The sequence below is a fragment of the Lytechinus variegatus genome, chromosome 2, assembly GCF_018143015.1.
Source record: "Lytechinus variegatus isolate NC3 chromosome 2, Lvar_3.0, whole genome shotgun sequence".
NCBI lineage: Eukaryota > Metazoa > Echinodermata > Echinoidea > Temnopleuroida > Toxopneustidae > Lytechinus > Lytechinus variegatus.
In genome coordinates this window covers 57,347,135-57,365,522 of record NC_054741.1, presented here as the reverse complement: position 1 = coordinate 57,365,522, position 18,388 = coordinate 57,347,135, and the positions used below count along the sequence as shown (strand labels likewise).

General features: G+C 35.8%; 1 protein-coding gene and 2 long non-coding RNA genes across 4 annotated transcripts in view; 2 read left to right on the top strand and 1 right to left on the bottom strand.

Moving 5' to 3' along the window:
• The window catches only part of LOC121408454 (glutathione hydrolase 1 proenzyme-like), a 37,365-nt gene extending 31,955 nt beyond the window's left edge, over window positions 1-5,410 (top strand). For both annotated transcript variants that reach the window (XM_041599930.1, XM_041599929.1), the window contains exons 7-11: window positions 671-807; window positions 2,271-2,458; window positions 2,992-3,232; window positions 3,681-3,794; window positions 5,088-5,410. In XM_041599930.1, coding sequence (XP_041455864.1) covers window positions 671-807; window positions 2,271-2,458; window positions 2,992-3,232; window positions 3,681-3,794; window positions 5,088-5,234 — 827 coding nt within the window. In that variant the 3' untranslated portion in view covers window positions 5,235-5,410. The remainder of the gene's footprint in view (window positions 1-670; window positions 808-2,270; window positions 2,459-2,991; window positions 3,233-3,680; window positions 3,795-5,087) is intronic.
• A 2,576-nt stretch (window positions 5,411-7,986) lies between these two features.
• On the bottom strand, window positions 7,987-9,530 carry LOC121408455. The gene is made up of 2 exons (XR_005969043.1): window positions 8,264-9,530; window positions 7,987-8,218 (listed from the first exon to the last, which is right to left on the bottom strand). It is a non-coding gene; the product is annotated as an uncharacterized LOC121408455 (long non-coding RNA).
• Window positions 9,531-16,219: 6,689 nt separating this feature from the next.
• On the top strand, window positions 16,220-17,563 carry LOC121409531. Its single transcript, XR_005969172.1, has 2 exons — window positions 16,220-16,574; window positions 17,132-17,563. It is a non-coding gene; the product is annotated as an uncharacterized LOC121409531 (long non-coding RNA).
• Window positions 17,564-18,388: the final 825 nt, after the last annotated feature.

Here is an 18,388-nt window from a genome sequence, read left to right as displayed (position 1 = left end):
ATATTAATGAAACACTCTCCTGGGTCCTGATATGTATAACTTCATTAAACTACCATAGTAAAAGGGCTCCGCAGTCAATCACAATCAAAGTTTACATGGTAGACGGAGATAGGTAGGTGGACAAATTTCAATCGATCACCATAAACACAGCAGCAACTGAATATATTCATATGCAATTAGCTTGTCTGAATTCATTCTCCCAAATTTGTGCAGTTTGATTTGCATTCAAGGTGTAGCTACATCTTTCTGGAATAGTAGATAAATGCAACACATTTTAAATTAACAAATGAAGGATAGACTTTCATGTACAATCTTCAGAATTTCCTAAAATGTTATTTTTCTCAGAAGATTGAAGATGACCTTACCTCTGCACTCTACATTCAATCAGACACCTTATTTCATTCATGCTTCATTGAAAAGGGTATTTCAGTTATGAACCTTAAAAAAAATTGGAATTTATGGAACTTTCATGAGCAAATTGGGCAGCTGCTTCACATGAGACATCACAAAAGATCTGTAACTTTTCCTTTGATGGATTTTTGTCAAACTATCTTCTAATAATATGTAACACTAATTTTTTGGCATCTGTTAAAATCAACTTTGTATAGAGTTTACTCCCCCTTTAATCTCCTGTGATCTTATGTTATGCCCCCCCTTCCCATGTTCACAGGGTATGATTTCACCCCAGAAAGTCTACAATCTGTTGGAGATGAGACTCTGACCTACCACCGAATCATTGAGGCATTCAAGTTTGCCTATGCCAAGAGGAGTGCCTTGGGGGATGAAGACTTTGTAGATGTTACAGAGGTAAGTATCAAAGGGTGACTGAGCCGCATACATTCGTAATTCTGAAGCTTCGTTATTCCGAAGGTTGGGATATTCTGAAGATTCGTATTTCCCAAGGTTCGTAATTCCGAAGGCTGGTTAGTCCGAAAACGAAATGAGGTTTGTAATTCTGAAGGTTCGTTAATCGGAAAATGAAATGAGGTTCGTAATTCTGAAGGTTCGTTAGTCCGAAAACGAAATGATTAACGAACCTTAATTCGTTTTCAAACTAACGAACCTTCGGAACAATGAACCTTATTTCGTTTTCGGTTTAACGAATCTTCGCAACATCGAATCTTATTTCGTTTTCGGAATATCAAACCTTCGAAATAACGAACCTTTGGAAAAAAATTCCACAAATGTTCGGATTAACGAACCCTTTTAAGTTTTCGGATTAGCGAACATCAAGGTATAGGCAATTTACGTGTTTCGGAATTACGAACCTTCAGAATAAAGAACATTCGGAATTACGAAGTGTAACTGACTGAGCTCTAGCGCACAGTGATACTCCAAGGTCCGGATTTACAAAGGTGGTTTTTAAAACCATCGGTCGAACCCATGGTTTATGCAGTTTTCCCGTATAAATAAGCTTATTTACCGCTTATATTAAAAAATGTCCAATGCTGATGCGCGCTTTTGTCACAGTGTACCAAATTGACGCCTGTTGCCATGGTTGAATATGCTATTTTATTCATGAGTCAAGGTTTGAAGAGTGGAGTCATTAATTCAAAACAGTGGACTTGTGAATAAAATAGCATGGATAACCAGGGCAACAGGCGTGCATCAAAGCATGCATCAGCAATGGACATTTTCTAATATATGTGGTTAATAAGCATAATCTATACAGGAAATCTGCATAAACCATGGGTTCAATCGATGGATTTTAAAACCACCTTTGTGAATTTGGTACAAATACCTTTGTGTGTTTTGTACTATTGATCCATAAATCTTTTGCATAAAACAATAAGAACTACTAGTACATGTGGGTCCACACTGTCTTTTTTGTTCATTTTGAAAAAAAATATGGCAATGCAATCACTGTTCTAACACTTTCTACTGAAAGATTCATAATAATCATGGTTTATATCTTGGAGAATACGGGGCAATTTTCATTAGTTATGATTTCAACATCTGTCACAAAGAACAAAATAAAAAAGGGAAGCGTAAAAGCATGTTGTAGCTCCTGTATACTGTACATTTTGAGGAGCAAAATATGTTATGAAATTAGAGTGGAAAAATGTGCTGAAGCGCAGTATTGCTTTTGCTCTATCTACTAAATTTTGTTGTATTTGAGTAATTTATTTTCCTTTCAGTTCCCCCCTTAAATTGCATTATCTCTTAAGTTATTCTTTCTTGAATTCAGTTTAATTTGTGTGTATTCTGCATTGCTGAAAACTGGGTACTCTTTATAATTAAACTTTGCTTACCTCCTTTCCTTTATTCAGCTTGTAGCAAATCTGACATCCCAAGATTATGCAGATAGTATACGTGCTAAGATAACTGATGATCGCACCCACGATACAGATTATTACGATCCGTCGTTCAAAATTGTAGAAGATGGTGGTACCTCTCATATTTCAGTCGTGGATCAGTTTGGAAATGCTGCTTCAATTACCAGTACTATTAATACATAGTGAGTATGCTGTTTCCAGCAGCAATTCTTGCTCTGGTGTTTTTCTTCCTCCTTATCCTTTCTCTTTCTTTCCTCCCTCTCTTCTGTAATCTCTTCATCCTCCTCTTCTTTCTCCTTCTTTGTCTACATTCTCTTCTTCAGTTTCTTCTCCCGTCCCCCTCCTCCATCTTCTTATTTCTTTTCTTCTCTTGTTTTTAAAGTTTCTTCCTCCTTGTCTATGTTATGATGTAGTTTGTTTCTTTCATTCTTTTGTTCTTGCTCTTTTCCTCGATCTGTTCTTCTTTTTTGTCCTTATCATCTTCTCTTCATCCCCTCCCTGTCTTCTTCTTCTTCCTCCTCATTTTTTCCCTTCTTAATCTTCCTCTTGCTCTTTCTCCTTGATCCTTCCTCTTACAATTTATTCCCATTATTGATCTTCATTTTTCTCCGCAATTTTCAGCTCTTGGTAAATTGTCTATACAACTAGACCCACTCATATACTTATTCTTGGAACAACAATATTCCTAATTCTTACAACGTTCTCCCACTTCCAGTTTTGGCTCCAAGGTGCGAGGAAACAATACAGGGATAATCTTTAACAATGAGATGGATGACTTTTCCAAGCCCGGAGCTCCTAACTATTATGGAGTGCCTCCGTCCCCGTCAAACTTCATCATTCCTGGAAAGCGCCCTCTTTCTTCGATGACGCCAGTAATCATGGTTGATGAGGAGGGAGATGTTGAATTGGTTGTGGGAGCATCTGGAGGAACCAGAATCACCACAGCAACCAGTCTGGTAGGTTATTTGTTTTGTTGCAGATGTGAATTTGCCATTTATTACTTGGGTGTACCTTGCCCCATTTCCAAGCATCATCGATGTTGAAATCTATTGACTGAAAGTGTAAGTTATTTAATCAAATTTGTTTTCGTTATTTTGCATTTGATTTTGTCAAGACCCAAATACTCTTGATATGGGGACTTACACTTGATTTCCAGTTGAATGTAATTTTCCATTTCAATAGATCATGTAACTGGTTAATATTTTGTTCCCTTTGACAATGGGTTAAAGTTCTTGTCACTGATACTCGTCCAAACTTTACTGTTCGCATTACGAAAAGATATTTCACGATAGATGGAGCCACATCAATGCTATGATATTAAGCGGTATTTATTATGAAAATGTCTGAGCTTTTGACCAGAATTCAGTCATTTTACATAGGGCATTTCTTATTCTTTTCTTCCAGGTTACCATGGAAACACTCTGGTTTGGCTCGAGTCTTGAAGATGGTGTCGAGAGGAGACGTGTTCACAATCAGCTAATTCCCAATGCCACCCGATACGAAGTAGGATTCCCTCAGGTGGGTAGATATATGTACATGTTCTTGGAAAAAATATATGGGTATGGGTGATAATTCATAGTAAACCAACCCAAAGTATACTATTTTCATTTTCTGTAGTGGTAACATTTTTTTTCATTTGGTTGTTTTCAAAAGTCTGCGGATTTTGAATGAGTAGATAAAAAAAGTGATAAAGCAGGTCAAATGATATAGGCCATGTGCTTTATTTTTCTTCAAGTTTCTATTCAAATTTCTCTCATTTCTTTATTCCTGCATCAATTGTGTTCACACTCGGTAAAAATAATCCTTGGGTGAGATCACATGTGTGTTCATGAATATAAAACCCCTTCTTAGGCATGGTATGAGCTGAAAATTCAGGAAATAATCTATGTCAGCATCTATGTCAGCAGCATTCTAATATCCAATTACTGAATATAGAAAGTAAGCGATCAATGGGCTATGTCAAGTAAAATAAAAACATTATCGAGTGAGTGCGCTAGGTGCCAAATCAAAATCTTAGGGGCTACTAAATACAAAATTTGATGATAATGATTATAAATTGGACTCATATAGTGCCAAATCCATGCTGTAGAGTGCTTTGAATTCTAAGGGCTGAAAAACACATTCAATGGCTTCTACACTTGAATGCAAGATGATACTCGAGTATGATCCACATACAGCGGTGCTCAAAAGTGAGTGAACCCCACCATATAATGCACTCCTTCATGCTGAGTGTTGAATGTTGACCACATCATCAGAATGTTTGGCGAGCCCAAAGCAAAGCAACAAACTTTATTGTTTGTAATATTATTATCACATGCCTTCTCAATTTAATATCTAAAACAGGGCAGAACGTGAACACTTTAACTATGTTCATTTTCTGGTGAGGTTTCTCTAAATTTTTTATCACCACTGTAACAGACCCTTTAGCAAGGCTTTAGATGGGCTGTAATAACCAGATACAATGGCCCGTATTCTGAAACTCTGGTTTTAAGTTGTGGTTAAACTATGGAAAGCCAGTTGTTACATAAATCTTTAACAGTAGAGGTTCAATGTATCAGCTTATTTCACTACCAAAGCATTAACCGCCTGGGAAGGATAAGTATGACAGTTGTCTTCACCTTTAAAGAATTAGTAAAGAGCAAAGTAAACATGAGAAGCAATCACAGTAAACAAATCTTTGAAACGTTTTGCTTCCCATAATTTTAGCACAGAGTTGGACCATGGTGTAAGCTACAGTGTAAGCCCGACTTCAGAATACGGGCCAGTGTAATCTATGATTGATATTCTTGAATTCCATCTTTTCATATGCAGGAAGTTGTAGATGGTCTGGTCTCGAAAGGGCAGGATGTGGAGGAGAATTCAGGCATAGCTGTTGTCCAGGTGATCCATCGTCTGGAGGATCAGTGGTTGGGAGCTTACTGTGATAGCAGGAAAGATGGCAGACCTTCTGGATTCTAAATATTGACCGGGGAGGGGCCACTTCCATTGACAAGTGGATATCGTGGGTGTCCAAGAAAGCATGTAAAAAGGGCATGATGCAGCATGTTTAGTATGTAACGTAATGAGGGTGTCAAAAACATCAAATTGCTGAAAAAAGGGTATACTTTTTTGTATGTCATTTACATGATAAGGGTCTGATTTGCAAGGGTGTAAAAAGACTAAAATATGATTTTTTTAATCGGTGCAAATTTTGCACCAGTATAATGTGTTGAGGTTCCGATCTACTCCTGAGAAAATTTATAAGTGATGAACTGTTTCCCAGTACTCCATGCCAGTGAAATGCACAGGATGTCTACAATCATATGGGGAAAACTTATTAAGGGTTAGGTTTCATGCCCATTAAAGGTGGGTGCTGGAGCTGAAACTTGTTTATAAGGGCAGGGTTTTATATCCAATACTTGTTAAGGCTAGGGTTTTACACAGCTCTACTTGTTAAGGGGGCATTTTCAGATCATTGAAAATATGCATTTAGGGTGCCTTTTCATACCCCAAGGACACACATGATATCCACTGGTCGATGGAAGTGAACCCCCCCCCCCTAACCCGGGGATATGGACCCCCATTTCTCGAATACTATGATAATGGTACATGTAACTTAAAATGGAACTACTATGGAAACCTCAATTTCAATTAGCCTCAGAGCTTTTGTACCATGGTATTATCATAATGGCAAATGATTATCATAATCTTTTCTGAAACTGGTCCCAGGGTTCATGTCTTACAGACATATTTAATGGTTCCATTCAATCTTAAAAGTATGGAAAGCTACCCGCCTCATAATTCTCTATATAAAGTACATTTTAGTGTATACACTGTCCCTTCAATACAAAAACAAAGAGAGATTATTTTGGAAAAGGGTATGCATTTCACATGATGATGTTGCTGGCTTTCCATAGGCGATATTGATTGGATCAAACACATTTCTATGTAACATGGGGGCTAGACTGTGTATGCATCTGGGGTAGTTCAGTAGATTTGAAACCCTCACATAGGGCCTACTTGTTCATGGTATGGCTCTCATCAGGGGCAATTTCATAAAAAAATAAAAAATAAAAACATTAATTAATTATGTGTCCAGCCACATTTTGTTTTCACTTCACAACTTCATGAAATACTTAAATCACAAGAATGTATTATTATACCTTTTCATATTAGCTAGAAGCAAAATATTAATCATATCAGGAAATCCTGCCTACAAGGGGTTGGATTCACTGGAATTATGAAATTACCCTAGGTCATTTGAAATATTTCAGAAGCTTCTATTCCTGAAGACTGTCACCTTTTCATTGATAGCGAGTTTTATGGAATGTGGTCCTGGAATGTAGAATAGAGAGACAGTTAGCACTTTCATGTAGAAAACTGTATCTCAACGTTTGTGTATTCATACAGTATTCAGTTTTGATTTTGATTTTTTTTGGTAATAGACCGTATGCATCAACATCATCCTTCTCAGAGGCTGGAGGCTTTTGCATCTCCATTCTCACATATTCCCATATTCTCTGAGGGAGGGTACTTTAAGGTTATGATGTCAAATACATAAGCGGAACTGCCAAGTAGTACGGATTTTACGTATTTAGTACTGAAAAATGAGAAGGGTACTGATGGTTTCATGCAAAATACTGATTTCTCAAGTTTCAGTTTTATGTGTTGTCCTATGGTATTTCTTCGAAAATACTGATTACCTCACCAAAATACTGATTTTCAGCTTTAAAAATACTGAAATGTTCTTGTTCAGGTTGGCAGCTCTGCATAAGGTCTATAACAAGGAGAATTGGGAAATACAAGCTCTAATGCACAACAGAACAGGTGTGAGAAGGGGGGGGGGGGTGGGAGGCAGGGTGGGCACCCCCAATTTTCAGGGAAATGTCTGAATTTGTACCTTTGTATCTTTTAGTTTCTTTGGCACCTAAACATGATTTTTGTCTATTTTGCAAGTTTGTCTAATTCTAAACTTAACAGAAGATTGCAAGTCACATTCCTCATTCATCTGGTATTGAAGATTTATTTTCTACTTTTCTACTCGCCTATGTTTTTGGGTGCCTGAATCAAGTCAATCAATTCTGAAAAGTTCTGAATGTATATCTATACACATGTACATACATAGTTTTATTTCATGTTTATCTTTAGTTTTATTTATCAAACTGTATTCTAACTATCTAGCAAAGGACAGTTACATGCTACTGAAGTTTGTTTTATACTGCAATTCAATCTATTCTGCCAAAGTTTGTTGAATGGGTAATTCAAGCAATGATTTACCATATGAATAATATGAAGTGACACTTGACGGTGTCTTATCAAGTTCGACGTCAATTTTGATTTGCTGTTTGTGTTGGTCTTCGTGTTATTACAAAGAGCTCTTACCACCAAATGTGGACATATGAAAATAATGATAAAATTTGGTAACAGGGAGTTTGAGATTTGAATTTTGACCATTGGACTACTGCAAAATTATGTCGTAAAAGTCTGCTTGGTGTTCCATGCATACAATATTGGGGGAGTTAGAGCGGGGATTTTGGATTCCGGTGACCCGGGTTTGATTCCCGCTTGGAGTGCTATTGCCCTTTGGCAAGGCATTAATCCTCATTACCAGGTCTCTCGGGGAGGAACTTAAGCCGTCTGTCCTCTGGTTGCTTGCTTATAAGCATCCATGCTTTCTTAGCAGTCAGGTGAATAATCACTATCATGAGTTACAGAGCATACTATGCACTTACCTATTGCCAGTTCACTTGCCTCCCCACTATCTTGGTGAATGATGTTATTTCACATGTTACACAACAATAGTTGAGTTTGGGTATGCTCATTGCCTTGCACTCCACCAACTATGTATGCCCTGAACACAAAACAGACTCTTGTGATATGCTTTTGCAGCGGTCTTCTCTTCGATGTACGGGTTACAATATCTGATAGCTCAACTTGAAATGACCTTGGTCTTTCGATCAAACCTTATTTCTGTGTGTTGCCGTAGCTTGTGTAATAATTGACCAAACACCAAATGCAGTTGTCGGCACCAATCTTCAAATTACCCAATAATACCAAATTGACATCAAGTAGTGTAGAAGATTCCCTTTGCCTTGCTTAAAGAGGAGGGATAATACAGGTTTGGAATTGTTCTTGTTTGTTTTGAAAGCATTTACATTTGGCCTCAACGATATAAATACAATATTACGGTCTACTTTGAGACCTATTATGATATGAAATTGCTTGAAATGAAATAAAATAGATAGACGAGTGTTTTGAGACCATAAAATTTCCTGTCAAACCTAGTTCTGTTCGACCTCTAAATTTTGAATATCTTCCCCAGCATAGCCAAATGATTCATAAGTATATGTATGCAATCTACTTTGATACTCGATATGACATGAAATTGCCCATAATGGAATAGATGAGTGATTTTTGTTCTAAATTTCAGTGTCAGAATCAAGTTCCCTATGATTTGTTATTCTCCTTATTTCCCCGTTATGACTTTCTTTCACTAAATGTTCAACCTCAAACTTTACTTGTAATATAAGTGTCATATTCAATGATTGCAATATTTATCTCTTACAACAGTTTCCCTTATTATTTACACATCACTCCACACTTGCAAGCCAAGGGCTAATGTCTCTTTTGAAAAGTGAAATTTAGATTCATTGGAGTATTTAACATTGTGATAATATCGCTTTTACACAAGTAAAAAATGTTTTTGGTGTGAAGGTGCGCTAAGCATTCATTTTTTTATAATGATGAATTTTCATAGATTTGAATATTTGTAGTTATATGTAAGAGAAATTTGATTTAAAATACCAGGAAATATTTTTGAAATGTTAGAAACAAATTTTTCCTGTGATGTCATGAAATTAAGCTGCAATATTTGCTACCTGGTGATTTAAAAAAAAATTATGGGGCACTGTGTTACAAAGTGCTCTGATTAATCACATCAATCTCAACTATGGAAAGCCAGTAACGCGATCATTTAAAATGTATGTGAATGTGTTCTTTTAAATTGCTCTCTAAAGCAGGCAGCACACTTTTGTGTGCTTTATTGCTTTCACTACTAATGCATGCTCTTTTCCTTTTTCAATTGGCAGAGCTTATTTAATGGTGTAAAAATATGTTGTTGGTGGCTTTTCATAGTAGTAAGGGATTAGATTAATCATAATTCCTTGTAGATTCGGTCCTGGGGCCTGTCTTTCAAGGAATTATGATTGATCCAATCAAATAGTAACTCTATGGAAATCCATCAGTGTCATAATTTTTTTTCTTCAGGAAATTTTAAAATGTCCTTTGTAAATAAAGAAAAACACACCAGATTGTCAAGAAATCAATGACTTTATGGATATACATTCATATCTAGAATTTTTTTAACAAACCTGCATTTCATATGTTGATTTTGCTGGCTTTCCATAGTTACAATTGATCGGATCGATCGTAACTCTTTGTAAGACGGGCCCTGATGTATATTGACATTTTGAATGAGGGGATGATGCAATTACGAGATTGTGATACTGGTATAAGTAGCGTTTGGGGTGTCTTATCTGTGTGTTTATTACAATGTTAATAGTATATTGTGTGTCTTGTTTGTCATGAATGTTAGGGTCATGTTGAGTAAAATTACTGTGTCCTAAATGTATTTGACCAAAAATAGTGATATGGATTTTTATAAACTACGTTTAGACCTATTCTCTGAATTTGTCTCTCATTTCAAGATGATTTTTGCGTGGTCAGATAAATATAAATGCAACAAACAAATTAGCCCTACTTGTAGCATTCTTTTATTAAAATGGGGCAAATTGCAAGCATTTGAATCTTCGTGTCAATGAGAATTGTGAAACACTTGGTCTATGAAAAGCTTTAATAAATGTCGGGTAGAAAACGTACTTAAACATACTTAATACGACTCAGATTTCTTTTGTCTGTGTGCCACAGCAGTGACTTTGATCAAGTTTAACAATACAAATTCTGATGAAGAATGAACAAAAAAGTTTTTGCAAAGTTGTGAAAACAAGTCAACAGCAATTGATGCAAGCTCTCATTCTGATTTATGTCTACAGACTAGGCAAAATATGAAGGAATGATCACTGAAGCATTGCAAGTTGCACTCCAATGATCAAAGAAAGTTTTTCATTTTCGTTATCGTTAATGATGATCGATACTCATTTTGCAACTCGGTTAAAACCACAATGTGAAAATAAACTATATTCTTGTTAAACGAACAGAACACTTAACAGCAAAATATGCATGCGCCAATTTGTTAAGTCAATTCAATTCATTTATTTTTCTCTTTCAATCTTTTTACATTTACAATGATAGTTTAATATACATATTTACAAAATATAACATATAAATCATTTCTATAATATAATAATACTATGAAATCGAAAGAGAAGGAGACCAACTAAATAGCAGAGCTTGTAGGGCGAAGGCCCCGTTTCATAAGTACATTTTATGAATAAAAAATAAGATAAAATAAAGAAATAAACAATACATATATTTAATGAATAAAAAATAAACAAAAATAGAAGTAAAAAAACTGGAAAACTGGAAATGTTGGAAATTGCTTGGATGGAATGAATACTTTTTTACCTTCTTGCAATCATTTTAATTATGCGTGTGAGACTTTAAACCTACCTGTTTATTCAGGCATTGGAAGAAATATGTATATATTTTTTGTCAAGAGCAAAACGCACTCAAAATGTATTGACGATAATGTAGGATTTGGAATATGGTTACATGCAGGATAAATTTCTAAAGAATATGAATCCATTCTGCGCCATTTAAAAAGAAATGTCTTACAAACACTGCATCATATTCCTCTCCTAATTTTAGTCATGATAAGATAAGAGTTAAATCCGTTATGGTATTTTACTTGGCTCTGCTTTAAACACGAAATACACTGCATTGTACATGTTTAACATCCCGTGAACGCCATGGTTTGTAGCAAAATGGGACATTACAATTGGAAAGGGGCCTCTGTCATCCAACGTGGACACCATGTTCGTAGTGTAAGCACATATAGGCTTTCAATTGAACCCCAAACAAGACTGATAATCATTCGAAACACAACACCCTTTCCCATAAAAGTGCATTAAAATTATGTCAAGGGGCAGGGGCGGATCCAGGATTTTGAAATAGGGGGGGGGGGCGCTAGCGGCGAGGGAGCGAAGCGACCGAGCGGGGGGAGGGTGTGGGAGGGGGGATACCCCCCTCCCACGGCAAGGACTTTTTCAAAAAATCATGTCCAAAAGTCGTATTTTGAGAGCACCTTTAGAAGAAAAATGCACACTTAAATCACTGTAACTTCATGAATAAAAGACACATACTGACTCATTTAGGAGCTGGTTTTCAGTCACACACCGTATAAGCGGTCATTCAAAACATACATTTGGCAAAGGCTCTTCACTTGCTTGCATCGTGTGATTGAAACGTCAAATTTAAATGATACGAAACTGAGACTTGTAATCGATAAGTTCCGAATAATCCATTCTGTTTATTGTCATTTGTGTATTTACATTGTGTTTCAAACGAGAATTGTTTAGTCGTATGGCAACATGCATAAAATTTGGTTCTTTTTTCCCCAAAATGCACAGTAAATTGTTACAAACTACAGAAAAAACGACATCATCTTCTGGTAATCAACCATTTCCCTCGTATTATTTTCAAATCATCTTCAATAATCCAGTCATTCTGCACAACCTCAAAGTAATATAATGCTTCTTAAGGGGATTCTCATCATTTTTATTGTTTACGTTCAAAGTCTCTCATCGCGTTGCCATCTTAACTTATGACCAGCCAGGATGAAATTGTATTTATATTTATTTTAACATAAGATAATCAATTTTTACGAAGCACTTGTTAAAACTATACCACAAATAATTAAATAAGGTCAATGATAAAATGCTAGAAAATACATGTAAGGAGCTTTGATATCCAGTCCATAATTGTATAAGTTATAACTATCAGTGACAGAAAATGTAAAATAACCGAGGCTCGTCTTCGGTATACAGAGTTCAGAAGGCATTTTGTAAGCTTTTCATTTATGAAATTACAACTTGTTTAGACCATGAATTCATATAGGCTTCCAATTTGATGTTTTTCCTACATGTTGAATCAATGTATACTACATGTAGCTTTCCAACCAACAAAGTAAAAGGTCGTCCCCCCCTAGATTTTTAAAACTATTTTTTTTTCGATTTTGCTGGCAATTTTTTTAAAAGATATATTGTAATCAGCAAACCTATAGATTATCAAACATTAAAAATGGGGTAAGGGGGGGGGTTAATGTCACAATTTCTACTTTTTAACAATACACAATGTGTCCTCGGGACGTTTTTCCCCAGCACGAAAGTATTTTTATTCTCCCCCCAACCCCCACCCCCCCCCCCCCGTCACATAAAATATTCGCTCCTTACGCTGACATATAGCTGCCTATACACAGCAAACGCGGAGTGGGGTCGACTGGTGATTGAGAATATACAATTTTGCTCCTTGATAATAAATTCGTTGGAATGATTGCTTCGGCGAAACTTAGTTGGGGCGCCCTGGATAATGTGCCTCTGAATCTACCAGAAAGTGTAAAAGTTAGTTTACATTAAATACAAATATGTCTGACCTATACATTTCAGTGAAAACGTACATGACCAAGGCAGAATGATAATGCTGCGCACGTGGCGCCCGATATAGGGCTTCATCTTTGAGTGAAGAATAATCTCGGGGATAGACATTATCATTCGCATCGTTGACACTTTCTCTCGCGATCTGTTACTTACAATTTACATGTATTTGCCATAAAGACGGACAAACGCATGTTACAAAAAAAAACAAAATTTCGGGAAAAAAATGATATCCAATCCAACATCTTCACACTGGTCACTGCACTGAAACTCCCGATTACAAGTGGTGCAACTTTCCAACCAATCGACTTGCGCGCCCTGGAATTCCGGAATTTACATATTGCAATACAGTATGACAGAGGTGCATTTGTGCATACACAAAGGCCATGAGCGTAAGTTAAAATATAGTTTTGACTAGATCTAGCCCTTGAAATTGACTACATTGTACCAATCCAGTAAATATAACCATCCAAAAAAAAAAAAAAAAAAAAAAATCCGGCGAAAATAGGGGGGGCGCGCGCCCGGGGCGCCCCCCTCTGGATCCGCCACTGTACAAGCATAAATCATATATAACTTAAAGGAGAAACAATGAAATCAGTTATAAAAATGGTTGAAACACCACTCCTCCCACCCCCCGCCCAATCAAAGTCTTCCCTTGCACATTTGTGGAGGGCTATTTATACATGGAATACAAAGAAAGAACAAAACAAAGTAGACCCAAATCCAAAACAAACCAATTAACAAATAGATATACTGACACTAGGATCCCCTTAAAAATACATATAATATGCCTAACACTTTTCCTTTCATGTATCAAATATTCAACAATGATTTAAAACTATATGAGATTACTTGGCTTGCACTCATCAAAAACAAAGCAAATCAAAAAAAGAAATCGACAAGTAAAAAAAAAAAAAAACATCCCAAAGGAAAACTTCATTATCCCTCCCCCCCAAAACACACATACACACACCCTCACATACACACATACACCCTCACACACACCTACACAGTCACTTACTCCCAAATCACACCTGGATATCGCCCTCAGTCCTGCCATTTCGGTACATTCTCTCCCATTTTAATAAATGCTTGTCTAACTTGTTCCTTTTAATAGCTATTGCTTTTTCTTCATTTCGATATTCTACGACTCTCTGAATACTCTCTTCTTGAGTAGGAACTCTACCTTCTGACCTTGACCTAAAAATGATATATTTCATTAAAAAGATTACCGTGTTACAAAATTTCACTTCAAGATCGGATCCATTAATTCCCACATGTATATCTTTCCACTCTGCATTTTGAAGCTTTATCAAACTAAGTTTTTCAATGACCCTCTGCCATAAAGCTTTAACATCATTACAAAGCCAGAATAAATGTTCATAAGATTCCGGGTTATGTTTACAGAATGAACAGATATTAGTATCTTTAAAACCAAATTTGAACAAATGTTCGTTGGTGTATATTGCACCATGAAGTAATTTATATTGAAATTCTCTTACTTTTGGTAAGATTATTGTGATTCTAGGTCTTATAAATATTCCTGAGATTTCTTTTTTTGAGACATCAAAATTATTGTGGCCATCCCTTATTTGTAAAGTATAGAGATGTTGTAAATTTATTACAAAATTTTCATAAACCTTTCTAGAAGGTACATCTTTCAGTAAAATTATCTTTCCAAACAACTTCAAAGAGATATTGTACTTGTGTACGTCATTCGAGCATAAATGGTGGAAATTCCCATTATATTTTCCGCTTTTCAAAATTACATCAGTTAACTTCCAAATTTCCATGATATTTTCAGCACTCAAACCTAAATTATGAAAATAATCGATTGTTCTCACCTGCTCTTCCTCGAGAATGTGACCTACTAGATAAATATTTTTCTTAAACAAGTCTTCATCAAAAATCATTTTACCTCTCAAAATATAATCTTTATTATTGAAAAAAATTGGATTAGCTTTTCCTGCACTAAAATTCCGATTTTCCTCCATATCTTGCCAAGCCCTTAACATATCAAAATAAAACACTGGTGCTTTTAAATCTAATAATTTAACATCGTAATTACAGAGTGAAATAAACCTACCTCCCACTTTTCTAAAGCTATAGTCAAAATAACGCTTCCAGCCCATATTTCTTTCTCCATAAAGCAACCGTTTTCAAACCACCTTACTCTTTGAGTTTTCACAAATAAATCAAAATCTATCATCCTTAAGCCGCCATTTCCGTAGTCCTGGTAATTAATGTCTCTTTTAATTCTGTCTTTTCCGTTCCATACAAATTCAAAACAAATTTTCTTGATCTCTGTTACTACCCACTTTGGAACAACTAATGATGACGAAACATGATTCAGTTTTGACAAGGCATATGTCTTAAGCAAATGTACTTTCCCCATTATTGTCACGTCTCTCTGTTTCCACCATCCCAGAATCCTTTTTATTTTACTCAAAATCTCCTTATAATTCAGGTTTTCCATCCTCTTTACATCCAAGGAAAAATATACGCCTAAAATTTTCATTTCCGTTACAATATTGCCAAATGGTAGTGTTCCCAGGTCATTCCTGTTTTTTCCTATCCTCATTATATTAGTTTTTTCTATGTTAACCTTTAAACCGCTTAAGTCATGGAAAGCTTGGAATATGTCCTGTATTCTTTTAATTGATGTTTCATTCCTAACAAACAAAGTCATGTCATCGGCATATAAAATTTGTCGAACTACAGAATCACCAAATTCCACTCCTTTAATAACACTGTCATTCCTAAGCGCGTGAGCCATGGTTTCTATAACTACCAAAAACAGATACGGTGAAAGTGGGTCACCCTGCCTTAACCCTTTCTTAATATCAAAATAACCAGTGGAGAAACCTCCATTCATTACACAACTACTAATTCCGTTATACATGGTTATACGTTATACGTGGATGCATGCATCCATGCGCGCGCGCGCACACACGCACACCAAAGTTGTATTAAGTTAGTGAAAAAAGTCCAAATATGAAATGTAAAATATTATGTGTTTTGAAATGTTAAATTGAAATGTTATATATTTTTGTTCATGGAATCAGAATAAAACAATATGAAAAAAAAATCAGAATGATGTGAATATGCCATGTGGAGTGGGGTCTATGAGAATGACACCACTTCGTATATGTCTCCTACACGGTGTCATGATTATTGTCCCTTTTTCTTTAATTGAAGTCACAACCAAGAAGTACACCCAACTGGATTATTCATCTTCAAGTTTAAAAAAGATAGTGGCGGCTTAGCATGTCGCCTTACGACAACATCAGACAAACAGTAGTCTAAGGCCTGACTATATCCTTTCAAGTCAGGGGTTCGATTCCCTGCCATTGTTAAGGATTCAAACTTTGCTATGCTCCTATGCTATCCCCTATTGTTATGCTCAATTAAGTCCTGGACTGAATAAACCATTGTTAGGCTCCAGTGCACTCTCCCTGGCTTAACAGGTGTAACATTTTTGCATTGGGTGTGTTGCCTTACCAAGCACTAAGGCTTCACTATCTGCTCAGAAGTCAAACAGGGAGGACCTATGGGTCATTGGTTCAGAAATGCTATTAGAAAATTGAAGTTTTAGACTTGGATTTAGGGCAGATAGCGCTGCATTTTCAATTTTAAGCATCAAGAACATGACTGCTGAGAATTGAGGCCTTCCTGATGATTTCCTGCCTTTAGTCACAGACGTCAAACTGTAAGTGAAAATGATTTTTGATTACTGTTCATTTTGTATTATGATTGTGCCATTGAGAAAGTCAAGGTCATTAAAAAGGACCAGTGAATTCTATATAAAAGAGAAGAGTGTTAGTTTATACTAAAACTATCTCCAATTTAATAAATGTCATGTTAATTAATAATTAATATGAAGGAGTTGAGTTATTCTAGGACACAGATTTAGTAACTTTTGAATCTCAGAAATCAGAAAGGATTTGTACTAAAAGAAATTCTTTTTAGGAAGGAGTCATTTTCTTGTTATACGTAAAACATTTTGAGGACTGCTGTGAGATTAAAGACATATGAGTATTATGAAGATTGGAAGAAATTATTCCTTTGAATACTGGAATTAATCTAGGGAATCACCTGGATGAATATTGTGAAGATTTACAGATAATATTCCTTAGATTGTTTATAGTATACTAGTCAAGAATTAATCTAGGGAAGTATATATATATATATATATCAATATTGTGAAGATGTGAAGATATTATTATTCCTTAGATTATTCATAGTTTGGGTAATGTTTGTTTTTAGATGGGTTCTGATTCTGGTTCTGATTCTGATTCTGGTTCCGATTCCGGTTCCGATTCCACTCGTGGTTCCACTGGTCGTTCCACTGGTTATTCCAATTCTGGTTCTGAGTTTGGTTCCAACCGCCATTCCAGTAGCCGTTCCGGTCCCATCTTCGGATCCACCATGATTATGACTGTCAAATCCCGCAATGGACAAGATTTGTAAAGAGAGTCTGAGGGAAGGCAGTTCCGTCGACAGATGATGTAATTATGTAACGATTCGTCAGTATCAATGAACATTGAACTGGAGTGATTATATCACCTTATAACGTGGGTTACTTTGTATGTTATTCCAAAGACTTTTATCTTATGTTATTTGTACTCAGAAACAAAGCCATTGAATCATTGTTCTACAAGAACCTGAATACAGTTTTAATAAATTCTTTAAACTGTATTTTTATTGTTCATGTAATTCATTTAATGTCCTCTTGAGTTACTTGGGTGTGACAATTGGTTGCGAGAATTTATTGTATGTCCTCTTGGGTTGACTTGGGTGTGACAGCCATGACACATAATGACCGAGAGCAAGGCATTTAATCAGCAGTGCTCTTTTCCCTATATTCAAATAAATGGAAATGCTCTATGTATTCTTGGTGACTCTGTGTGCACTTTAAAAAAAATCTTTCTTATCTCAATAAGCGAGAATTTTCAGTCTACTTGTACTTGGCGTCTATTAACCTTGAGATCTCATAATCTTGGTGTAGAAAATAAATGAAATACGACAGAATATTAATTTGGTATTCTAGTCATTACACTTTACACTTCATTAAAAACGCATTCATAGCAGGGGGAATTAACTTTGATTAAAAATCAACTGAATTTTTTTAGTTTAAAACGATTATTGGGAGAAATTCTGAGACATATAAATACTGTTAAGCTTACTCCGTCTTTGGTAAATGTAGCCATAATAAAACTATTATCTAACAATTGTCTCAACCAAAGCAAATCGAAGTTAAGTATGTAGGACATACTTAATATATAATATCGATATCTTGCCTGTCATGGTTTTGTGAAACAACTTGTCGGCGAAGTGACATCTCATGCAGAGATGTGTCTCCGACATACATGATTCTAATGGAACTTCATGGAAACAATTTCTGTCATAATTTGGCTGTGGCTGAATGTCGTTGATGGGGTTGATGTATGACTATCGGCGCTTTGATAGCGATTAGCCAAGGGGAAAAAAATGATTAACTGCCAAAGGGGGGAATATATGCAC